Below are 26,309 nucleotides of genomic sequence, written 5' to 3'. Positions count from 1 at the left end.
TTTTTTGATTTTTTTATTTTGTTCTACTCAATTTTATTCTTATTGCTCAGGCTTGAGTGCAATGGCCTGTTCTCAGCTAACTCAACCTCCGCCTCTTGGGTTTGCGTGATGATGGTTCCACGTCATCAGCCCTCCGCCTCTTGGGTTTGGATGATGATGGGTCCACGTCATCGGCCCTCCGCCTCTTGGGTTTGCGTGATGATGGGTCCACGTCATCGGCCCTCCGCCTCTTGGGTTTGGATGATGATGGGTCCACGTCATCGGCCCTCCGCCTCTTGGGTTTGCGTGATGATGGGTCCACGTCACCGGCCCTCTGCCTCTTGGGTTTGCGTGATGATGGTTCCACGTCACCGACCCTCCGCCTCTTGGGTTCCGGTGATGATGTTTCCACATCAGCGGCCCTCGGCCTCTTGGGTTTGGGTGGTTTTTCTGCCTCAGCCTCCTGAGTAGCTAAGGGAGGTGTCTTGAGATTATCATCCGCTGAGGGTGGAGGTGAGGGTGGAGCTGAGGGTGGAGGTGAGGGTGGAGCTGAGGGTGGAGGTGAGGGTGGAGCTGAGGGTGGAGGTGAGGGTGGAGCTGAGGGTGGAGCTGAGGGTGGAGGTGAGGGTGGAGCTGAGGGTGGAGGTGAGGGTGGAGCTGAGGGTGGAGGTGAGGGTGGAGGTGAGGGTGGAGGTGAGGGTGGAGGTGAGGGTGGAGCTGAGGGTGGAGGTGAGGGTGGAAGTGGAGTGGTCAGACACTCGGGAGGTGTCTTGAGATTATCATCCGCTGAGGGTGGAAGGGGATACAGCACACACTTGGCAGGTGTCTTGAGATTATCATCCGCTGAGGGTGGAGCTGAGGGTGGAGCTGAGGGTGGAGGTGAGGGTGGAAGGGGAGTGGTCAGACACTCGGGAGGTGTCTTGAGATTATCATCCGCTGAGGGTGGAGCTGAGGGTGGAGCTGAGGGTGGAGCTGAGGGTGGAAGAGGAGTGAGGAGACACTCGGGAGGCGTCTTGAGATTATCATCCGCTGAGGGTGGAAGGGGATGGAGCGGACACTCGGGAGGTGTCTTGAGGCTCAGGGAGTTATCCATTATAGAACGTTGTTGAGTTGGAGGAGGTGGCTGGTGGCCCATCCTGTTTTTTAAAGTTTCAGCTGTGAGGTAGGGCCAGTGGGGCAATCCTGAAGAATGACGATGCTCCGCTGCCGCCATTCTGACCTGTGGGGACAAAGGAGGGAATGCTTTCACACATATCCATTTGATGGACAAAATTACCGCCACCAACACAGTCTGCACCTTCTGTTGCTGGTGATAGATTTTTGCACCTTTCCATCCTCCAGGTTTCAAAATAGCAGTATCAGTGTCATAATATCACCCTTCCACTGAGTACTGCCGACAGCTGGGGGGTAAAGAAAAGTCATTGGGACACACTGTTGTCTCCACATGCCACTGTGTCTGTCTGCAAATGTAGGCAGGCTGGGGTCCTGCCCCAGGGAAGACAGAGTCATAACAGAGTAATAAAGAAGCATGTTTGAGACACAGGAGTGTCTATGTCTATCCTCATTCCTCCCTCACAGCCATCACCAGAGCATGTTTCTTGCACCAGGTCAACAGACAGTAAGAGACAGTAAGAGAGGCATGAAAAGCCCATTGTCCACACATGTTGCAGCTTCTTTTTGGAGAATGTTTTCCAGGCCTTTTATGTTCTGTCTCTGATTCTCAGAACTCTGCAAGGTCAGTGTGACCACCCTGCTCCAAATCTAAGAAAACAGAGGTTTCCAGAGGAAGGAGAAATTGTGCCCAGAGTCACACAGCTTGCAAGAGGCAGAGTGGAAGTTGATTCCAGCTCTGCCTGCAGGACCCTCTCATTTCCCCTCTGTTTCCCTTCTTGACAAAGGATCTTCTTCACTCTGGAGGTGCCACCCATGAGAACAAAGAGCTCTGGAGAGATGTGGATTCCTGAAGAGCTGCAGGGGGACTGGGAGAGGGTTTTCTGACAGAACAATCTTATCTCAAGAAGTCAGTTAGGCATGGCTATAATATTTCTTTTCACTCCCAGGTAATACCAAATTGTAAGTGCACTAAGACATGAAGAATACTTTTGTCCATGGAAAAATGAGGTGGGAATTCTAAACAAAGCAAGTTTTAAAACTGTGTTTCACTTCAAGTGTACAAGTCCCATCACGTGTAATCATAGGACTCGGCAGCTTTTGAAGGTACAGAGGCCACACAAGAACCAGCTTAGCTGAGCATCATTTAAGGCCTTCATTTGGAATTGTCCCTGTGGGTAATAAGTTACATTCACTCTTCACTAATTTACAGTCAGGGCCCATTTGCTATTACAAATACGGGACCTCTGACACTTAGAATATTAGATCAGGGGCCCCACTGGGTGGGGATGAAAGTGTTTTTGCACAACATGGTTACCAACAGGGATGGGACTGTGATGCTTGTAGGCAGCCTTTCTCTCTGCCATCTCCCTCTGCAGGGCTTGAGCACAGAGCTGTAGGGAGAAAAATGTATCCATGTCCTGACCTGGCAGACTATGTCCAAAAGCAAGGAAAACAAGCAAACTTACCCAGTTGCAAAGAGGCTTTCTTGCAGAAGGGGGGATCTGAAAAAGCCAACACATGAGAAATTGAATGTTGAGAGAGTCTAAGGGCCGTGGCATCATCTGCATCAGCACTGAACTATCCTGCAACTGCGGGGAGGAAGCTCCTTACTTTGCATTTGTGGTAGTCCTCTGCCCGCCGCCGCAACGCTTGCGCACGTTGAAACATTTTCCTATGGATTACAATCACTTTCATCAGATAAAGCACCACTTTCAGGATGATTTTAAATAATCTGCCATATTTCTGTTATCCTCACAACTGTACCCTTACACAATCTATCTATACCTAGAAAACGTATTTCAGATGGCTATAAGAGTACAGTCTGAGCCGGTCACGGTGGCTGATGCCTGTAATCCCAGCACTCTGGGAGGGCGAGGCGGATGGATCATGAGGTCAGGAGATTGAGACCATTGTGGCTAATATGGTGAAACCCCTTCTCTACTAAAAATACAAAAAATTAGCCAGGCGTGGTGGCAGGCACCTGTAATCCCAGCTACTCGGGAGGCTGAGGCAGGGGAATCACTTGAACCTGGGAGGCGGAGGTTGCAGTGAGCCAAGATCACGTCATTGCACTCCAGCCTGGGTGACACAGTGAGACTCCATCTCAGAAAAACAAAAACAAAAACAGAAACAAAAACAAAAAAACTGTACAGTCTGATCCAAACTGTTGCTATATTGATTCCTCCTCTTGCTTACTGCCTGCTGACTTCTGAGATGATAGTTTCCTTCCCCATTCTCAGTATATCCCTAATTCATCCTTCATTGAGCATCTTTTATCATAAAGCTGTATTCTCTTTGTATTAATATCCTTACCGTGTTTCACAGGGCAGAAACAGCTGGGCTTATAAACAGGCATAGTCCTTTTGAAGGATGTGGTTGATCCTACAACAACACACTTTCCTAAGGATGACAACAACTCACCCCACCCCTAGAATGGCTGGTATGAACCGAGTTTCCACACAGTCTAGCTGGCAATGGGGTCAGGAGACGTTTTGCTACTTCACATCTTTTGGTCACTGGTAAATATTAAGGTACTTTGTTTTCTGTTTTGTGAACTCTCTCTCTCTCTCACGATATGTCTTCTGACCATTTGTTTCTATTTCTGCATTTACTGGGTCTAAACATTGTACAAAGGTTAAAAACAACACTCCAATGGGCATTTCCCAGGAGGGTGGGGTTCAGTTTCAGAACTCACTTGTAGGTGTGTATTTCTTTCATAGCCAATTTCCCATTTTCCTCTGCCTCTGATAACTACCTCTCCTTTTCTGCATGCTCACATTCTTTCATGCTTAGTTTCCTCAGATTAGAAGGGAGAGAGATGCACACACATGATCCACCAGCCCGTGTGGGATTCCCTCTGCCCTTCTGGCATCTGAAGGCTGTGATTCAAAGATCCCCCCTGCAACCTTTCCACAAATGAACCAACTGATTCTCACAACCGAAGGGAGAATTGACACCTCCCATTGAGGGACAAAAAAAAAGTCACACTCTGGCCTGCTGGCAAGTCACCTGTCATTTCCAGCTCATCTTCATAGTTCCATAGTTAGTCCTATTCTTTAGTAAATATAAAGACTATTAAAAGCTTCTATGAGGTGCACTATGTGTGTTTCTGGGGTCAGTCTTGTGCTTGACACAGCGAAAGCTCATTTTAGTTCAGTGTGAAAAACCAGACCTCACCAATTCATCACAACTAACTCCATCAGAAGCAGAGGATTGCTCCTCATCTGACTCCTCCTGTGTGAGACCTGATTCTCAGTCAGAGGCTGATGCCGGAACTGAGACCATCAGCCATAGAGAGATCCTTCCAGAATATGGTGTCATTAACCCCGCAGTTCACTACTGCACTTTGCCATCATTCAGGACTGGAACTCTCGTCATCCACTTTAAAGATCCTGGTTGAGAGAAAAGGCAATCTGAATGCTGGGCGCATCTATTGAATTACAAATGATCGGAATGGCTCCTAAGTCAGGGTGTTATGTCCTGAAAATACGTGACAACGGCAAACCATCCACCCTGGTGTTGACTGACTTTAACAAGGTTCAGTTCACAGAGATTGAGGGCCGAAAAAGGAAACGGCCTAAAAAGGGTAAGTTTGCTGTGTTGCCCTCACACCACTTGATTCATGGTCCTGATCCTAAGGATCTCATCTGATAACTTGGTTTTATAGGAAGGATGTGTAAAATTCCCAGAACGCTAGGAAACAGGGACGAAAACACTTCAAAGAGAAAGTTAATGAACTTGTTTCTGACCACAGGGCATCCTTCAGCACATGCTGTCTGGAGTGGCCTCAAACAAGGAGTGTGTGGTGAGGTTCTGAGAATGCAATGGGAGCAGGGTCCTGTCCCCACGCTAAAGAAGCTCACAGTTTAATGCAAATGAGAAGCCAGTGAGGACATCACTACTCCTGCTGTGCACTTGGGAACTAGAAACACAAAACCTGACTCTGGAGGGAAGCTAAGGAAGCATTCTACTCTTGAGTTGACATAAGTGCGTCTGAAGCTTCTGATCTCCGATGAGAACAATGGGGGACACCAAACAGAATATAAAACCCATGATTGAATACATCAAATTGCTAACATGGCAGTAAACAGACATGAGGTGAAGATGGAGAAGAAGGAAACCCAGGACGAAAGTCAGCCTCGCATTTGGAACCCATTTCCCTGAGTTTCATTGCTGAATTCCAGAAGGAACTACTGAGATGCAAAGAAGCACAGCAGCTTTTGCACACATGCGTGGGATTAGATGGAAAACAAGTGGATTGAGGGTCTGCCAATGAAAGCGACCCATACTGAAGTCCACTGGCTCTGGTTGAGACCCAGAAGAGTCATGCATCAGAATAGAGGTGGACAGGAAATACCCTGCCTTTGTAGGGACTGAGCCTGCACCGACGACCTCAATTGCAGCCTGTATGGAGGACCCCTGACCATCCCCCAGAAGTAGACTCCCATCTCTTCTGCAGCAAGATAACATGCTACTAGGCCTCAATTCATTGCTAAATATTTTTTAACAAGTATCTCACGTTTAACAAAAAAAGATCAGTCATATGGCAGCAAAATACAATGTAATATGACCAAAACATGAAAGACTGTGAAAATGAATCTGGAGGCGACCCAAGCATTGAATTCAACAATCCAGGCTGGGTGTGGTGGCTCACACTGGGAGGCTGAGGTAGGCAGATCACCTGAGGTCAGGAGTTCAAGACTAGCCTGGCCAACATGGTGAACCCCTGTCTCTACTAAAATTACAAAAATTGGGCTGGGCACGGTGGCTCATGCCTGTAATCCCAGCACATTGGGAGGCCGAGGTGTGCGGATCATGATGTCAGGAGTTCTAGACCAGCTTGGCCAATATGGTGAAACCCCGCCTCTACTAAAAATACAAAAATTATCCGGGCATGGTGGCATATGCCTGTAGTCCCAGCTACTCAAGAGGCTGAGGGATAAGAATCGCTTGAACCTGGGAGGTGGAGGTTGCAGTGAGCCAAGATCATGCCACTGCACTCTAGCCTGGGTGACAGAGTGAGACTCTGTCTCAAAAAAAAAAAAAAAAAAAAAAAATTGGCCAAATGTGGTGGCACACACCTGTAATCCAAGCTACTCGGGAAGCTGAGGCAGAATTGCTTCAAACTGGGAGGCAGAGGTTGCAGTGAGCCAAGATTGCACCATAGCACTCCAGCCTGGGTGACAGAGCGAGACTCTATCTCAATATTAAAAAAAAAAAAAAAAGGCTGGCTGTGGTGGCTCACGCCTCTAATCCCAGCACTTTGGGAGGCTGGGGCAGGTGGATTACCTGAGGTCAGAAGTTCGAGACCAGCCTGGACAACATGGTGAAACCCCATCTCTAGTAAAAATACAAAAATTAGCTGGGCGTGGTGGTGGGCACCTGTAATCCCAGCTACTTGGGAGGCTGAGGCAGGAGAATCGCTTGAACCCAAAAGGCAGTGAGCTGAGATTGTGCCATTGCACTACAGCCTGGGCAACAACAGCAAAGCTCCATCTCCGGAAAAAAAAAAAAAAAAAGAGAGAGAGAAAGGAAAACCAATGCCAGTACTAGCAACTCCTCTTCCCCCGAAAAAATGACAAACAAGAATGTAGGAAGGGAAAGGAATTATACAGCTTAAACTAATGAAGCAGAAAGGACAAACTCAATTTTGAGCCCACTGAATTTGCCACAAATATTGTAGAAAATATTCTCAAGGACTTTACAGTTGTCTACTTTGATTGGCACATGGTTCGCACAACAGTATTTGTGTCAAGGCACATCTTACTGTTTTTTGGCAGTCTTCCTCTTTCCATTGATTTTGTCATGATGGTTGACTTTTGTTGTCACCTTCATCTTATGGATTTTAGCTCGAACTTTGGTTTTCACATGTCTCCGTAGAGTAATGACGTCTTTCCGGCCAATTTTATTTCCTGGAAAGGAAGAAACTCTTTTCTTTGTGTGCATACAAATGGACCTCAGCCCTTGGTGAGAGTGAGGAGAGGAGAAGGTGAGAAACCTGAGGGCAAGAAGCTGTTCTTTCCCTTTCCAGGGCAAACTCATTTCCACACTATGGGGACTCCAACAGAGCCATACCTTCCTGTCTACGGCGGTTGGACCTCCTGGCTCTCTGCTGTACATCTGTGGATCCATCATGTCCATTTTCAGACTGGAAGATAGTCTTCAGGAAAGACACCTAGGAAATAATAATATAAGAATGACGGCTGGGCACGGTGGCTCATGCGTATAATCCCAGTACTTTGGGAGGCCGAGGCAGGTGGATCACGGGGTCAGGAGTTCAAGACCAGCCTGGCCAAGATGGTGAAACCCCGTCTCTACTAAAAATACAAAAATTAGCCGGGCATGGCAGCGGGCGCCTGTAATCTGAGCTACTCGGGAGGCTGAGGCAGAGAAGCGTTTGAAGCTGGGAGGCGGAGGTTGCAGTGAGCCGAGATCACACCACTGCACTCCAGCCTGAGCGACAGAATGAGACTCTGTCACACACACACACACACACACACACAAGAATGACATGAGGCTGGCACGGTGGCTCACTCCTGTAATCCCAGCACTTTGGGAGGCCGAGGCAGGCGGATCACCTGAGGTCGGGAGTTTGAGACCAGCCTCACCAACATGCAGAAACGCTGTCTCTGCTAAAAATACAAAATTAGCCAGGCATGGTGGTGCATGCCTGTAATCCCAGCTAGTCAGGAGGCTGAGGCAGGAGAATCACTTGAACCCAGCAGGAAAAGGTTGTGGTGAGCTGAGATTGTGCCATTGCACTCCAACCTGGGCAACAAAATTGAAACTCTGTCTCAAAAAAAAAAAAAAAAAAGACCAGGTGCAGTAGCTTACGCCTGTAATCCCAGCACTTTGGGAGGCTGAGGCGGGTGAATCACAAGGTCAAGAGATGGAGACCATCCTGGGCAACATGGTGAAACCCAGTCTCTACTAAAAATACAAAAATTAGCTGAGCATGGTGATGCACGCCTGTAGTCCCAGCTACTTGGGAGGCTGAGGCAAGAGAACTGCTTGAACTCAGGAGGCAGAGGTTGCAGTGAGCCAAGATCCCACCACTGCACTCCAGCCTGGTGACAGAGTGAGACTCCGTCTCAAAAAAAAAAAAAAAAAATGACATGAATATACTTCACACAGCGGAACTGTACACTTCAACACGGTTAGATGGTAATTATCATCTTATAAGTATTTTACCACAGGTTAACATGTTTCACAACTTGAAAAGGAAGTAATTACCTTCAGCTCTCTGAGTTCTAGAATTTGTAACATTTCACCCCCTGCTCCTTCCTGATCTGCACTGGAGCATCTTCCTTCTGTCCCTGCTCTACTCAGAGTTCACTTTCCCTTCCCTCACATCAGCTTCGTGGAGGCTGGTTTGAACTTAACGCAAAACATTCTCACTAATGACTGAATTCCCACCAAGATTTCCATATTATCACAGTATGCTTTTAATCTTCAAAGATATTAAATATTTGTTCTCATCATAGCTAAAATGCAATGCAAATCCCATCTCAGATGTGGGTCAGATACCTATGAATCTCCTGAGGTAGTCATTGAAATGACTTTTTTCTTGAGACGGAGTGTCACTCTCAACCATGCTGAAGTGCAGTGGCGCTACCTTGGCTCACGGCAACCTCCACCTCCCAGATTCAAGCGATTCTTCTGCCTCGGCCTCCCAAGTAGCTGGGATTACAAGTGCCTGCTACCATGCCTGCCTAATTTTTGTCTTTTTAGTAGAGATGGGGTTTCACCATGTTGGCCCATCTGGTCTTGAACTCCTGACCTCAAGTGATCCATCTGCCTCAGCCTCCCAAAGTGCTGGGATTACAGGCATGAGCCACCACACCTGGCCTGAAATAATATCTTTCAAATTCTTTGTAGAATTTGTTTTTTCCTGATTTCTGCACATAGGATTAAAAAAAAAATCATGTACTAGGATTTCAAGAGAAGCAATGGGTAATCTAAAAAGATGAAAAGAGCAACCACGTCTATCCCACAGCTACTGCTGGATTTCATAGGAAAGGTAGCTGGCCCAGTTTGGAGCTAGGAGAAATGTCAAACACATGAAGAAATGAGAAGCAAAGAAATGCCATCACGCATGAATGCTTCATGGCACCCATGATGTCCCTGCTTAGGAGGTAATGGTATAGATGACTAGATGACAAGGACAAAGATGAGAGGTGCGAAGTTGTCCAAGTCCAACAGCTCAACTGAACTTTCCTAAATGGAATTGTTAAAAAGTGGTAAATTTAAAAACTTCCCCTGGCTCACATGGTGGCTCACGCTGGTAATCCCAGCACTTTGGGAGGCTGAGGCGGGTGGATCATTTGAGGTCGGGTTTTGAGAGTAGCCTGGCCAGCATGGTCAAACCCCGATTCTACTAAAAATACAAAAATTAGCTGGGCATGGTGGTGGGCACCTGTAATCCCAGCTACTTGAGAGGCTGAGGCAGGGGAATCACTTGAAGCCAGGAGGTGGAGCTTGCAGTGAGCCGAGGTCACACCATTATACTCCAGCCTGGGCAACAGAGGGAGACTCGTCTTGGGGGTGAGAAAAGAAAAAAAAAAAAAAAAAAGCTTCCTCCAATTTATACCGAAAATTCTGTGTTCAGGACTAAGTGGCATAGAGAATGTTAAATGTGCCTAGATATCTTCATAACTCATATATTTTCTGTTTTCTACATATCTTGAAAGGCAGTGCCAAATGACGTGTAATTATCTAGGTGGTAAAACTGAAACATACTTCCTCTTCCCTTGAATATAAAAAAGCCTTGTGGTATTAGTACTTTTATCTTGGATCATTGTTCAGAAGGAGATTCAGCCCCCAGACGACCACATTTTTACTGTCATGAATGGCAAGACAAAATGTAGAGCTCAACTTACCCAAAGGAAAAAAGGCTCAAAAGACAAATTATGGCACAACTTAGCAGCCAAATTCTTACCAAGTACAGACTTTTGACATACTGATCTCTCTCCAGTTGCAAGTGGGAACATGCACTTTGAATGATGTCATTCAAAATTACCCTGCCCAGACACACTTTTCATTGATTCTCTTGGAGGGCAGTTCTAAGAGATTCTCTGGGGCTTTCTCTGCATCATGAGACGCAGTGCAGTTCTGCCCTTCACCTTCCGGCAGTTTGTCACCTCGTCCCTATGACCTCAGAGGAACTTTGTCTCAGGCCAATTGTTTGTTCCTTGGGCTCTTTCATTTCCCCTAAAAATCATTTGCTGCCCCTCTAAATGGCCTACATCTCCATCTATCTCCCTCTCCCCTCAGAAGAGGGTGCTCTTTAAGCATCAACCATCCAGCCCTTCTAGCAGTCTCATTTTTCAGCTGGTTCCCATGTTTATGCCTGTTCTATGTTTTTCTTTTCCTGTTAAGCTGTCTGTTGTCAGCTCATTTCTGCAGTGAATCTTCAGAGAGGAGACTGGAAGCTTTCCTTCCACCCATACGATAGAACTATAAAGCAGAAGAGTTTAGAAAGAATTTCCTATTTAAGTGACGAAACCTCATACTCCATTTGTGACAAATAGCACAAAGGTTAAAAAAACTTATTTTTGACCAAAAGCTCTGTTGACATTCTATTAAACAAACACTGACCTATTTAATTTTCATAATGTAAATGGCAGATATTTTCATAATTCTTATGCTAATAAATCATTTCCCTGATTTTTTGGGTAAAACCACATATTCATAATGAAGTCCAGAAACGTGAATTGTTTTATATAATTTATTCTTATTTGTGATTACAAGTATACCTCTACAGAAAGTTAGTATACTCACCCAAAGGTAAACTGTCCAGAGGGTAATGACAACTTTATAACTTCTCAGAAATTCAATAATGATACCTAACCAAGGACTTCCACCAAAGTCAGTCCCACGATGATGATGGTCAGCCAGAGTATTGATAACCTGGAATAATAATAGTTGAAATAATGAAAAGGTCAATGACACCGACAATATTTCACTCAGAAAGAATCATCCTTAGAAACCGTAAACCTCCTCCAAAAGGTAACCACATCCCTCAGATATCACTGTGGGATTCCACTGCTACAAAAAAGAACAGAAGTTAGAAGTCACATGTTTTTCAGATGGCTAGTAGTGTTTTTAGGCATTGCAAATGTGGGGTGTTGTCTTTCTTGGTATAAAGCAGGGATATCCAATCTTTTGACTTCCCTGCCTATATTAAAAGAAGCAAAGTTGTCTTGAGCCACACATAACATACACTAACACTAACAATAGCTGATGATCTAAAAAAAACCTCTCTTTTTTTTGAGACAGAGTTCCGCTCCACTCAGTCGCCCAGGCTGGAGTGCAGTGGTGCAATCTCGGCTCACTGCAACCGCCAGCTCCTGGGCTCAAGCCATTCTCCTCCCTCAGCCTCCCGAGTAGCTGAGATTACAGGTCTCTGCCACCATGCCTGACTAATTTTTGTATTTTTAGTAGAGATGAGGTTTCACCATGTTGGCCAGTCTGGCCTTGAACTCCTGACAGGCGATCTGCCTGCCTCGGCCTCCCAAAGTGCTGGGATTACAGGTGTGAGCCACCGTGCCCGGCCATTTTTTTGTTTTTGTTTTTGTTTGTTGTTTTTGAGATGGGGTCTCACTCTGTCACCCAGGCTGGAGTGCAGTGGTGTGCTCTTGGCTCACTGCAACCTCTGCCTCTCAGGTTCAAGTGATTCTCCTGCCTCAGCCTCCTGAGTAGCTGGGAGTACAGGTGCCTGACAGTGCACTCAGCAAATTTTTGTATTTTTTGTGGAGATGGGGTTTTGCCATGTTGGTCAGGGTGGTCTCGAACTCCTGACCTCAGGTAATCTGCCCGCCTCAGCCCCCCAGAGTGCTGGGATTACAGGCATGAGCCACTGTACCTGGCCAAAATCTCCTAATGTTTTAAGAAAGTTTACAAATTTGTGTTGAACTGCATTCAAAACTGTCCTGGGCCACATGCAGCCCGTCACTGATGGCTAAGACAAGCTAAGTATAAAGTAATTATCTTATCTTTTCTTTTCTTTTTGTTTTGAGACAAAGTTTTGCTCTGTCACCCAGGCTAGATTGCAGTGGCATGATCTCAGCTCACTGCAACCTCCGCCTCCCGGGTTCAAGCGATTCTCCTGCCTCAGCTACTGAGTAACTGGGATTACAGGCGCCTGCCACCACGCTCGGCTAATTTTTGTATTTTTAGTAGAAACAGGGTTTCACCATCTTGGCCAGGCTGGTCTGCAACTCCTGACCTCATGATCCACCTGCCTCGGCCTCCCAAAGTGCTGGGAATACAGGTGTGAGCCACTGCACCTGGCCAGTAGTTATCTTTTCTTTAAAGTTATTTACTTGTTTTTTAAATTGATGTATAGCATTGGATGCATTTATTATATATCACATGGTAAAAGAATCCCTCTAAATAATACTTCTCTCTTGGATTATATGAATCTTTGTCATTTAAATCTCAGCATAAGTAAAAAAAAAAAACACAATGAAGAGATTACTTCATTCACAAATAAGTATCAAATTTTAGTGCTTAAAAATTAACAAGGTGGGCCGGGCGTGGTGGCTCACGCCTGCAATCCCAGCACTTTGGGAAGCCAAGGTGGGTGGACCAGAGATCAGGAGACTGAGACCATCCTAGCTAACACGGTGAAACCCATCTCTACTAAAAATACAAAAAATTAGCAGGGCATGGTGGCGTGTGCCTATAGTTCCAGCTACTTGGGAGGCTGAGGCAGAAGAATCACTTGAACCCGGGAGGCAGAGGTTGCAGTGAGCCGAGATCGCACCACTGCACTTCAGCCTGGGTGACAGAGCGAGACTCTGTCTCAAAAAAAAAAAAAAAAAAAAAAAAAAAAATTACCAAGGTGGAGATCATGAAAATGGCATGAATAGTGTGGGATTTCTCTAAGATTGTTGATATTAATTCCATTAGACTCTTATGTGAGTGAAGACGAAGACTTCCCCTGAGTAAGTTCAGACAGCTTGTGATAACATTTCTACATGGATTCCTCAGGATTTAACTATATATTCTTGAAAACATCTCAATTTTCAATGTTTCTTTCAAGATGGTGAATTAAACAGAGATAGCCCTTCAACAGGTTGAACTCAGCATATGCTGAGTCTGAAATGGAAATGATGGAGTTAGAGAACCATACAACAATGGTAATGATTTCAGAAACATGGTGTTGAGCAGAACAAAGCAGACACAAAAGAGTACCTATGGCATGGCATGCATCTGTATACGCGAAATTCCAGAATAAGCAAGCTAACCTATGATAAGAAAGAAACTGGCTGGGAAGAGTGAGAGTTCACTTTCTGGGGTGACATAATAGTGTAGATCTTGGCTGGGCACGGTGGTTCACGCCTGTAATCCCAACGCTTTGGGAGGCCGAGGCGGGCGGATCACCTGAGGTCGGGAGTTCAAAACCAGCCTGACCAACATGGAGAAACCCTATCTCTACTAAAAATACAAAATTAGCTGGGAGTGGTGGCACATGTCTGTAATCCCAGCCACTCGGGAGGCTGAGGCAGGAGAATTGCTCGAACCTGCGAAGCAGAGGTTGCGGCGAGCTGATATTGCCCCATTGCACTCCAGCCTGGGCAACAAGGGAGAAACTGTCTCAAAAAAAAAATAAATAAATAAAATAATGTAGATCTTGAAAGGGGGTTGGTTTATGCTGGTGTATGTACTTTCCAAAGTTAGTAAACTTACACTTAAGGTTATATATTTTGGCCAGGCGTGGTGGCCCACGCCTGTAATCCCAGCACTGGGAGGCTGAGGCAGGCGGATCACGAGGTCAAGAGATGGAGACTATCCTGGCGAACATGGTGAAACCCCGTCTCTACTAAAAATACAAAAATTAGCCAGGCGTTGTAATCTGAGCTACTCAGGAGGCTGAGGCAGGACAATTGCTTGAACCCCAGAAGTGGAGGTTGCAGTGAGCCGAGATCTTGCCACTGCACTCCAGCCTGGGCGACAGAGTGAGACTCTGTCTAAAAAAAAAAAAAAAAAAAAAAAAGTCATCAAACCAGATGACACAAATCAAATGACATTTCACTTTGTTTTGGTCCATTTTGTTTGTTAGAGACAAGAGTGCAGCGGGGCCATCTTGGCTCACTGCAATGTCCAGCTCCTGGGCCCAAGCAATCCTCTCACCTCAGCCTCTCCAGTAACTGGGATAACAGGTACACACCACCAGGCCCAACTAATCTCTTTTGGAATTTTTTGTAGAGATGGGGTTTCGCTATGATGCCCTGGCTAGTCTTCAACTCCTGGACTCAAGTGATCTGCCCACCTCGGCCCCCTAAAGTGCTGGGATTACAGGCCTGAGCTGTGTAATTTCATGCCGTGTGACACAGCCCAGTAAAAAGGAAGAAACCCCACGGGTCCAGCGTCTACTCACAGAGATGCACTGATGGCTGATAAATTCCAGCAGGAGCCCAAAGAGGAGCCAAAAGAGCATCCACTGCACCCGCATGTCCTGGTCCTTTCAGGGCGCCCTGAGGCGGCCAGGACAGAGGTGGAGGTGGCTTAGGGCAGGGGGGAGGGAAGGGGACGGGGACCGGGCCAGGATCTGAGTTGGGGAGGGGGAGGGGAGGGGGAGGGGAAAGGGAGGGGAAGGGGGGAAATAAGGGAAGGGAAAGGAGGAGAAGGGGGCTGTTGGGCACCTGGAGGAGGTGGAGGAGGAGGAGGAGAAGAAGAAAGGGGTCTGGGAAAGGATCCGGTTCAAATTAAGTTCTCAAGCGCTGGTGGAAGGTTTAGCTACAGGTCACGGAGAAGATCAGGGAAGCAACAGGACACGCGGGGCAAGGGAGCGTGAGGCTTAGGAGCAATCAGAGGGAGACAAACGTTCTGCTATCCACCAAACCTTCGGTCTGGGCCCTCCCTTAGCAACCCTGGGGCTTTATACTCCCTCTCCACCAATCCCTGATGACCCCGGTGGTGCCTCACAATGGACAATGCCAAGTAGCTCCCGCATCATTCCAATGACCCCTCCCCCATCTCAGTCTTCCACTCTCCTCCCAAGGACAGGTCCTCTCTGGAACCTTCACAAACCTGATTTCTGGTCCTCCCCAACCAGCTCCCTGTCCCTGCTTCTGGGCGCTCCTTCCTTCCTGAGCTCCCAGGGTTCCTCAAGGTCACTTTTGGCGACAAAACATAAAAAACAAATGATGGCAGGATGGCAGGAAGAACCTCATACCCAAGCAGAGTGCCAGGTTTTACAGCCTCCGCTCAGCCATTCATATCCTAAGCAACAAAACATCAGCAGGATGCGGAAGGTCCCGATAGTAAACCATCTCCATCACATTCATGTAGCCATCCGTCCATCAACCTGTATCTCAGGAACAAATGTAGATACATTCATTTTAAGCATGCATGGTATATTTACAAAAATTAACCTGACTTATTTTGTTCCAGCAAATCTCAATATATTTGAGAGCAATCAAATCACACAGCATGTTTCTGATCATATAACTATGCTAGAAGTCAATGATTAAAAGCTAATTCAAAATTATTATTTGCTTGGAAATTCAAAGTGCTCTTATAAGACATAAACATAAGAAAGAATCCAAAATGAAACAAGTTGCCTTTCAACTCAATGATAAGATCATAACATGGCAATAAAATGTCTCCCTCCGGCCTGGGAATTCCTCTGTGTGGCACAAGGTTGTGTGATCTCAAATCACCCCTAACCCACCTAGACATTTTAACATCCGAAACCGAGTGATGATGTCCTTATCTATATCATCTTACTGCCCGTGTGTGTGGACTTTAAATTCTGAACCCAAATGAGGGGGAGAAAACCAAGTTGACTTTCATGATTGACCTCTCAGGGATGTCCAAGGAATCTGTGCATTTCAAGAAACAAAGTTCATCAGCTTCTCTCCTAAGGTATTTGCCCACAATACCCAGAGGGCTTGGCAGCATCATGTGTGATGCGTGGGGAGCTCCAAGCAGGTGGGCAGGACCCAGGGGCCTGGTGACCAGGACAGACCCCCACTGTCCATCACCTTTCCTGGCCCTGTCCTCAGCTAAACTTCCCACAGGCCTTCTGCCCGATCAGAGTGTGCCCAAACTCTCTCAGGCCTCTGGCAGCTGAAAACCACTGCTTTAAATCCCTTTACCATTTACTATGACATACGGTTATTGTAAACAGGAAATATTCTATTGATGCTACAAATGGAAAGCCAATGCCTTTACCATAAATAGAAAAACAACCCTAAGAAACAAGCAAAACAAAAACAAAACAGGGGCTGGGGTGTGATGGCTCATGCCTGTAATCCCAGCACTTTGGGAGGCCGAGGTGGGCGGATCACAAGGTCAGGAGTTCCAGACCAGCCTGGCCAATATGGTGAAACCCTGTCTCTAATAAAATACAAAAATTAGCCGGGTGTGGTGGTGGGCGCCTGTAGTCCCACCTACTTGGGAGGCTGAGGCAGGAGAATAGTTTGAACTGGGGAGGCAGAGTCTGCAGTGAGCCGAGATTGCACCACTGCACTCCAGCCTAGGTGACAGAGCGAGACTCTGTCTCAAAAACAGCAACAACTACAAATAAACAAAAAACAGGGTTAACAAAAGTATGGAATTCAATTCTATTTGTATGCTGCAGCCATGTTCCAGCCCTAGATTTGGCTGGGCATGGTGGCTTACACCTGTAATCCCAGCACTTTGGGAGGCTGAGGCAGGCGGATCATGAGGTTAGGAGTTCGAGACCAGCCTGACCAACATGGTGAAACCCCATCTCTACTAAAAATACAAAAATTAGCCAGGCATGGTGGCACATGCCTGTAATCCCAGCTACTCAGAAGGCTGAGGCAGGACAATCTCTTGAACCCGGGAGGCAGAGGTTGCAGTGAGCTGAGATTGCGCCATTGCACTCCAGCCTGGGCAACAAGAGCAAAACTCTGTCTTAAAATAAAAAAAAAAAGCCAGGCAGGGTGGCTCATGCCTGTAATCCCAGCACGTTGGGAGGCCGAGACAGGTGGATCACAAGGTCAGGAGATCGAGACCATCTTGGCTAACATGGTGAAACCCCGTCTCTACTAAAAATACAAAAAATTAGCTGGCCGTGGTGGTGGGCGCCTGTAATCCCAGCTACTTGGGAGGCCGAGGCAGGAGAATGGCGTGAACCTGGGACGTGGAGCTGGCAGTGAGCCGAGATCGCGCCACTGCACTCCAGCCTGGGTGACAGAGCAAGACTCTGTCTCAAAAAAAAAAAAAAAAAAAGAGGCAAAACTAATAGTATAATTTATAAGAAAGGAAGATTAACGAATTGGCTGTGACACTTGGTACATTACCACAAATTTTAAAACATGAAGTGAAGATTTTACCAGAAAACAGCAGAACACCAGTACTGCCTGTGATACAGATGATAAACTGGATTTTTTTTTTTTTTTTTTTTTTTTTTTTTTTTTTTTTGGAGATGGAGTCTTGCTCTGTCGCCCAGGTTGGAATGCACTATTGCGGTCTCGGCTCACTGAAACCTCCACCTCCCAGGTTCAAGAGATTCTCCTGCTTTAAGTTCCAAGTAGCTGGGACTATAGGCGCGTGCCACCACACCCAGCTAATTTTTGTAGTTTTAGTAGAGACGGGGGTTTCACGATGTTGCCAGGCTGGTCTCAAACTCCTGACCTCATGTGATCTGCCCACCTCAACCTCCCAAAGTCCCCGGATTACAGTCATGAGCCACCACACCTGGCCTTAAATTTTTTATAGGCAGAGTGCGGTAGCTCACGCCTGTAATCCCAGCACTTTGGGAGGCCGAGGCGGGTGAATCACCTGAGGTCAGGAGTTTAAGACCAGCCTGACCAACATGGCAAAACCCTGTCTCTACTAAAAATACAAAAATTAGCTGGGCGTGGTGGTGCGCACCTGTAATCCCAGCTACTTGGAAGGCTGAGGCAGGAGAATCGCTTGAACCTGGGAGATGGAGTTTGCAGTAAGCCGAGATGACACAGACTCCGTGTCAAAAGAAAAAAAAACAAAAACAAAAACAGGAACAGAAAACAAAACAAAACATATACAAAAGAAATAAAATACATTTAGGCCAGATGCTGTTACCTGCTGAAGCCCTCTCTGTTCAAAATGGAGATGAGGAAACCTTGGAGATGTGTTAAAGATATAATAGCCAGCTGGGCGCCGTGGCTCATGCCTGTAATCCCAGCACTTTGGAAGGTTGAGGTGGGTGGATCACGTGAGGTCGGGAGTTCAAGACCAGCCTGACCAACATGGAGAAACCCCATCTCTACTAAAAATACAAAAAAAAAAAAAAAAAAAAAAAAAAAAAAATTAGCCGGGCATGGTGACGCATGCCTGTAATCCCAGCTACTCGGGAGGCTGAGGCAGAAGAATCGCTTGAACCCGGGAGGCAGAGGTTGCGGTGGCCGAGATCACGCCATTGCACTCCAGCCTGGGCAATAAAAGCAAAACTCTGTCTGAAAAAATAAACAAACAAACAAATAAATAAATATATAAAAAGATATAATAGCCAATGAGGTAGTGTGTGCTTGTAGTCCCAGCTACTTGGAAGGCTGAGGCAGGGACATCCCTTGAGGCCAGGAGTTCGAGGCTACAGTGAGCTCTGATGGCACTACTGCACTCCAGCCTGGACAACATAGTGAGACCGTGTTTCAAAAATAAATAAGCAGGGTGCAGTAACTCACACCTGTAATCTCAGCACTTTGGGAGGCTGGGGTGGGTGGATCACTTGAGGCCAGGAATTTGAGACCAGGCTGACCACGAAGGTAAAACCCCCATCTCTACTAAAAATACAAGAAAAAATTAGCCAGGTGTGGTGGTACGTCCCTGTAGTCCTAGCTACTCAGGAGGCTGAAGCAGGAGAAATGCTTGAACCCGGGAGGTGGATGCTTCACTGAGCTGAAATCGTGCCAATGCAATCCAGCCTGGGTGACAGAGTGAGACTCTGTCTTAAAAACAAACAAAAACAAAAACAAAATGCTGGAGTCATGCTGAGCATAGGGAATGTGAAGGCCCTGGATTGAGACAGGCTGAGGGAAGGACAACTGTGCCCTCTCCTCCTTCTATTCAGCCCATGGGTTCTATGTTCTTAGAGAGTGGAGGGCAGAAACCCCTGCATTATTTAAAGCATTATTCTTTCTGTCTGTCTCATTTCTGTCTCTTTCTTTCTCTGTCTCTCTCACATTCAAACATGCATGGTTGGATTTACCAAGTTAAATACAGGTATATTATGACTCTAGTGTTTGTAGCTTGTCAAAGCATCCCCTCATGATTTGTTTCTTCCTGTGGCTTCTACAAAAAAAAAAAAAGAAAGAATGAAAGAAGAAAGAAAGGAAGGAAGGAAGGAAAGAACCCAGAGAGCTGGGCATGGTGGCTTATACCCGTAATCCCAGCACTTTGGGAGGCCAGAGCGGGCAGATCGCCTGAGGTCGGGAGTTCAAGACCAGCCTGACCAACATGTAGAAACCCTGTCTCTACTAAAAATGCAAAATTAGCCAGGCATGGTGGCACATGCCTGTAATCCCAGCTACTTGGGAGGCTGAGGCAGGAGAATTGCTTGAACCCGGGAGGTGGAGGTTGCGGTGAGCCGAGATCGTACCGTTGCACTCCAGCCTGGGCAATAAAAGCTAAACTCTATCTCAAAAAAAAAAAAAAAGTAAAAAATTAGCCAGGCGCAGTGGTGTGTGCCTTTAGTCCTAGCCACTAAGGAGGCTGAGGCTGAGGTGGGGGGATAGTTTTAGCCCAGAAGTTTGAGGCTACTGTGAGCTATGATTGTGCCACTGTACTCCAGCCTGGGCAACGGAATGAGACCATATTTTTAAGAAAAGCAATGCATAATGAGATACTACTTCATATCCACTAGGATGACTAATACTCAAAAAGAGAATAATAAGTGGTGAGGATATGGAGAAACAGAAACTCTCCCACATTGCCGGTAGGAAAGTAAAATGGGGCCTGCCACTTTGGAAAGCAGTTGGAAAGTTTAATAAAAATGTAAAGATAAATTGATCCAGCAATCTTATTCCTAGGTATCTCTGACTGAGAGGAATGAAAGCATATGTTTACACAAAGTAACATAAACACGCCTCCTGAGTAGCTGGGATTACTGGCGCTTGCCACCACACCCGGCTAATTTTTGTATTTTTAGTAGAGATGGGGTTTCATCGTGTTGGCCAGGCTGGTCTCGAACTCCTGACCTGAGGTGTGATCCACCTGCCTCAATCTCCGAAAGTGCTGGGATTACAGGTGTGACCCACCTTGACCAGCCTAAATTCAACTATTTGAATTATATATATATATGGTATATATATAAACATATATATAATATATAAAATAAAATTCAATTATATATATTTTAATTAAACCATTTTTTTTGTTCTGATGGGGTCTCACTATGATGCTCAGGCAGGTCTCAAACTCCTGGGCTCAGGATATCCTCCTGCCTCAGCTTCCCAAAGTGCAGGAAGGTGTGAGCCACCATGCCTAGCCAATGGTTGAATGGTGTATTTGTGTGTACATACGTACATACACATACACATATTTTATTTATTTATTTATTTATTTATTTATTTATTTTTGAGAGATGGAGTCTTGCTCTGTCGCCCAGGCTGGAGTGCAGTGGCGCGATCTTGGCTCACTGCAAGCTCCACCTCCCAGGTTCACGCCATTCTCCTGCCTCAGCCTCCCGAGTAGCTAGGACTACAGGTGCACGATGCCACGCCCAGCTAATTTTTTGTACTTTTAGTAGAGACGGGGTTTCACCATATTAGCCAGGAGGGTCTCAATCTCCTGACCTCGTGATCTGCCCACCTCGTCCTCCCAAAATGCTGGGATTACAGGTGTGAGCCACCGCTCCCGGCCACATATACATATTTTAAAGAGTGATCTTCATCAGAAATTCTAGATGAAAAAAATAAAAGTAAATATAATTTTTTAAAAAAGGAATAAGGAAATGTTTTCCCAAATGCCTCTGACAAATTACCCCTTGTGATTTATTGGCCCAAGGTGTGGCATGGGGACTGGCTTGCACTGACCGGCTTCATCCTGGGTTCTGGAAGGGAGCAGCTGGTCATGGAAGCTGGGGCTAGCATCAGTGCCCGTGAAGCATGTGGGCTGTGGGTAGGGACCATTACCTAATCAAAAATCAGGGGATTGCAAGAAGGTGAAAGCGGATACTAGGTGGACAACTACTAAGGTGTCAATTACACCCAAGACTGGCCACTAGATACAGACCCCTCGCCCTGCATTCTCCAGCCCGTTATCCACATCCTGTCTCCTACTTCTCTGCCCACTATGGCAAAGGGAGGCAGAGTGGGGGTGGGAAGAGTCACTGCCTAAAACATGGCTTTCCTGCAGGGTGACCAGCTGTCCTGGGACTGAGTGGTTTCCTGGGACATGGGACTGAAGGTGCCAAAACGGGGGAAGTTCCAGGTGAACTGGGAAGGGTTGGTGACCTGGTCACCTCACCAAACAGAAATAAAGAAGCACTCCTATTTGAACTTAACGCAAAACATTCTCACTAATGACTGAATTCCCACCAAGATTTCCATATTATCACAGTATGCTTTTAATCTTCAAAGATATTAAATATTTGTTCTCATCATAGCTAAAATGCAATGCAAATCCCATCTCAGATGTGGGTCAGATACCTATGAATCTCCTGAGGTAGTCATTGAAATGACTTTTTTCTTGAGACGGAGTGTCACTCTCAACCATGCTGAAGTGCAGTGGCGCTACCTTGGCTCACGGCAACCTCCACCTCCCAGATTCAAGCGATTCTTCTGCCTCGGCCTCCCAAGTAGCTGGGATTACAGGTGCCTGCTACCATGCCTGCCTAATTTTTGTCTTTTTAGTAGAGATGGGGTTTCACCATGTTGGCCCATCTGGTCTTGAACTCCTGACCTCAAGTGATCCATCTGCCTCAGCCTCCCAAAGTGCTGGGATTACAGGCATGAGCCACCACACCTGGCCTGAAATAATATCTTTCAAATTCTTTGTAGAATTTGTTTTTTCCTGATTTCTGCACATAGGATAAAAAAAAAATCATGTACTAGGATTTCAAGAGAAGCAATGGGTAATCTAAAAAGATGAAAAGAGCAACCACGTCTATCCCACAGCTACTGCTAGATTTCATAGGAAAGGTAGCTGGCCCAGTTTGGAGCTAGGAGAAATGTCAAACACATGAAGAAATGACAAGCAAAGAAATGCCATCACGCATGAATGCTTCATGGCACCCATGATGTCCCTGCTTAGGAGGTAATGGTATAGATGACTAGATGACAAGGACAAAGATGAGAGGTGCGAAGTTGTCCAAGTCCAACAGCTCAACTGAACTTTCCTAAATGGAATTGTTAAAAAGTGGTAAATTTAAAAACTTCCCCTGGCTCACGTGGTGGCTCACGCTTGTAATCCCAGCACTCTGGGAGGCTGAGGCGGGTGGATCATTTGAGGTCGGGTTTTGAGACTAGCCTGGCCAACATGGTAAAACCCCGACTCTACTAAAAATACAAAAATTAGCTGGGCATGGTGGTGGGCACCTGTAATCCCAGCTACTTGAGAGGCTGAGGCAGGGGAATCACTTGAAGCCAGGAGGTGGAGGTTGCAGTGAGCCGAGGTCACACCATTATACTCCAGCCTGGGCAACAGAGGGAGACTCGTCTTGGGGGTGAGAAAAGAAAAAAAAAAAAAAAAAGCTTCCTCCAATTTATACCGAAAATTCTGTGTTCAGGACTAAGTGGCATAGAGAATGTTAAATGTGCCTGGATATCTTCATAACTCATATATTTTCTGTTTTCTACATATCTTGAAAGGCAGTGCCAAATGACGTGTAATTATCTAGGTGGTAAAACTGAAACATACTTCCTCTTCCCTTGAATATAAAAAAGCCTTGTGGTATTAGTACTTTTATCTTGGATCATTGTTCAGAAGGAGATTCAGCCCCCAGACGACCACATTTTTACTGTCATGAATGGCAAGACAAAATGTAGAGCTCAACTTACCCAAAGGAAAAAAGGCTCAAAAGACAAATTATGGCACAACTTAGCAGCCAAATTCTTACCAAGTACAGACTTTTGACATACTGATCTCTCTCCAGTTGCAAGTGGGAACATGCACTTTGAATGATGTCATTCAAAATTACCCTGCCCAGACACACTTTTCATTGATTCTCTTGGAGGGCAGTTCTAAGAGATTCTCTGGGGCTTTCTCTGCATCATGAGACGCAGTGCAGTTCTGCCCTTCACCTTCCGGCAGTTTGTCACCTCGTCCCTATGACCTCAGAGGAACTTTGTCTCAGGCCAATTGTTTGTTCCTTGGGCTCTTTCATTTCCCCTAAAAATCATTTGCTGCCCCTCTAAATGGCCTACATCTCCATCTATCTCCCTCTCCCCTCAGAAGAGGGTGCTCTTTAAGCATCAACCATCCAGCCCTTCTAGCAGTCTCATTTTTCAGCTGGTTCCCATGTTTATGCCTGTTCTATGTTTTTCTTTTCCTGTTAAGCTGTCTGTTGTCAGCTCATTTCTGCAGTGAATCTTCAGAGAGGAGACTGGAAGCTTTCCTTCCACCCATATGATAGAACTATAAAGCAGAAGAGTTTAGAAAGAATTTCCTATTTAAGTGATGAAACCTCATACTCCATTTGTGACAAATAGCACAAAGGTTAAAAAAACTTATTTTTGACCAAAGGTCTGTTGACATTCTATTAAACAAACACTGACCTATTTAATTTTCATAATGTAAATGGCAGATATTTTCATAATTCTTATGCTAATAAATCATTTCCCTGATTTTTTGGGTAAAACCACATATTCATAATGAAGTCCAGAAACGTGAATTGTTTTATATAATTTATTCTTATTTGTGATTACAAGTATACCTCTACAGAAAGTTAGTATACTCACCCAAAGGTAAACTGTCCAGAGGGTAATGACAACTTTATAACTTCTCAGAAATTCAATAATGATACCTAACCAAGGACTTCCACCAAAGTCAGTCCCACGATGACGATGGTCAGCCAGAGTATTGATAACCTGGAATAATAATAGTTGAAATAATGAAAAGGTCAATGACACCGACAATATTTCACTCAGAAAGAATCATCCTTAGAAACCGTAAACCTCCTCCAAAAGGTAACCACATCCCTCAGATATCACTGTGGGATTCCACTGCTACAAAAAAGAACAGAAGTTAGAAGTCACATGTTTTTCAGATGGCTGGTAGTGTTTTTAGGCATTGCAAATGTGGGGTGTTGTCTTTCTTGGTATAAAGCAGGGATATCCAATCTTTTGACTTCCCTGCCTATATTAAAAGAAGCAAAGTTGTCTTGAGCCACACATAACATACACTAACACTAACAATAGCTGATGATCTAAAAAAAACCTCTCTTTTTTTTGAGACAGAGTTCCGCTCCACTCAGTCGCCCAGGCTGGAGTGCAGTGGTGCAATCTCGGCTCACTGCAACCGCCAGCTCCTGGGCTCAAGCCATTCTCCTCCCTCAGCCTCCCGAGTAGCTGAGATTACAGGTCTCTGCCACCATGCCTGACTAATTTTTGTATTTTTAGTAGAGATGAGGTTTCACCATGTTGGCCAGTCTGGCCTTGAACTCCTGACAGGCGATCTGCCTGCCTCGGCCTCCCAAAGTGCTGGGATTACAGGTGTGAGCCACCGTGCCCGGCCATTTTTTTGTTTTTGTTTTTGTTTGTTGTTTTTGAGATGGGGTCTCACTCTGTCACCCAGGCTGGAGTGCAGTGGTGTGCTCTTGGCTCACTGCAACCTCTGCCTCTCAGGTTCAAGTGATTCTCCTGCCTCAGCCTCCTGAGTAGCTGGGAGTACAGGTGCCTGACAGTGCACTCAGCAAATTTTTGTATTTTTTGTGGAGATGGGGTTTTGCCATGTTGGTCAGGGTGGTCTCGAACTCCTGACCTCAGGTAATCTGCCCGCCTCAGCCCCCCAGAGTGCTGGGATTACAGGCATGAGCCACTGTACCTGGCCAAAATCTCCTAATGTTTTAAGAAAGTTTACAAATTTGTGTTGAACTGCATTCAAAACTGTCCTGGGCTACATGCAGCCCGTCACTGATGGCTAAGACAAGCTAAGTATAAAGTAATTATCTTATCTTTTCTTTTCTTTTTGTTTTGAGACAAAGTTTTGCTCTGTCACCCAGGCTAGATTGCAGTGGCATGATCTCAGCTCACTGCAACCTCCGCCTCCCGGGTTCAAGCGATTCTCCTGCCTCAGCTACTGAGTAACTGGGATTACAGGCGCCTGCCACCACGCTCGGCTAATTTTTGTATTTTTAGTAGAAACAGGGTTTCACCATCTTGGCCAGGCTGGTCTGCAACTCCTGACCTCATGATCCACCTGCCTCGGCCTCCCAAAGTGCTGGGAATACAGGTGTGAGCCACTGCACCTGGCCAGTAGTTATCTTTTCTTTAAAGTTATTTACTTGTTTTTTAAATTGATGTATAGCATTGGATGCATTTATTATATATCACATGGTAAAAGAATCCCTCTAAATAATACTTCTCTCTTGGATTATATGAATCTTTGTCATTTAAATCTCAGCATAAGTAAAAAAAAAAAACAAACACAATGAAGAGATTACTTCATTCACAAATAAGTATCAAATTTTAGTGCTTAAAAATTAACAAGGTGGGCCGGGCGTGGTGGCTCACGCCTGCAATCCCAGCACTTTGGGAAGCCAAGGTGGGTGGACCAGAGATCAGGAGACTGAGACCATCCTAGCTAACACGGTGAAACCCATCTCTACTAAAAATACAAAAAATTAGCAGGGCATGGTGGCATGTGCCTATAGTTCCAGCTACTTGGGAGGCTGAGGCAGAAGAATCACTTGAACCCGGGAGGCAGAGGTTGCAGTGAGCCGAGATCGCACCACTGCACTTCAGCCTGGGTGACAGAGCGAGACTCTGTCTCAAAAAAAAAAAAAAAATTACCAAGGTGGAGATCATGAAAATGGCATGAATAGTGTGGGATTTCTCTAAGATTGTTGATATTAATTCCATTAGACTCTTATGTGAGTGAAGACGAAGACTTCCCCTGAGTAAGTTCAGACAGCTTGTGATAACATTTCTACATGGATTCCTCAGGATTTAACTGTATATTCTTGAAAACATCTCAATTTTCAATGTTTCTTTCAAGATGGTGAATTAAACAGAGATAGCCCTTCAACAGGTTGAACTCAGCATATGCTGAGTCTGAAATGGAAATGATGGAGTTAGAGAACCATACAACAATGGTAA

At 45.7% G+C, this 26,309-nt stretch overlaps 1 protein-coding gene across 1 annotated transcript; it reads right to left on the bottom strand.

The window, feature by feature from the left end:
• Positions 1 to 14,650, bottom strand: LOC749627 (putative NPIP-like protein). Its single transcript, NM_001328307.1, is given in 7 exon segments — positions 1 to 1,198; positions 2,559 to 2,594; positions 2,704 to 2,764; positions 6,860 to 7,004; positions 7,168 to 7,267; positions 10,873 to 11,001; positions 14,477 to 14,650. Coding segments are annotated over 7 exon segments (1,668 nt in total). The 5' UTR covers positions 14,552 to 14,650; the 3' UTR covers positions 1 to 76.
• Positions 14,651 to 26,309: the final 11,659 nt, after the last annotated feature.

Source organism: Pan troglodytes, chromosome 18, assembly GCF_028858775.2.
Source record: "Pan troglodytes isolate AG18354 chromosome 18, NHGRI_mPanTro3-v2.0_pri, whole genome shotgun sequence".
Classification (NCBI taxonomy): Eukaryota; Metazoa; Chordata; class Mammalia; order Primates; family Hominidae; genus Pan; species Pan troglodytes.
Note: the sequence above shows the minus strand (reverse complement) of the source record. Positions and strands in the feature narration are given on the sequence as shown.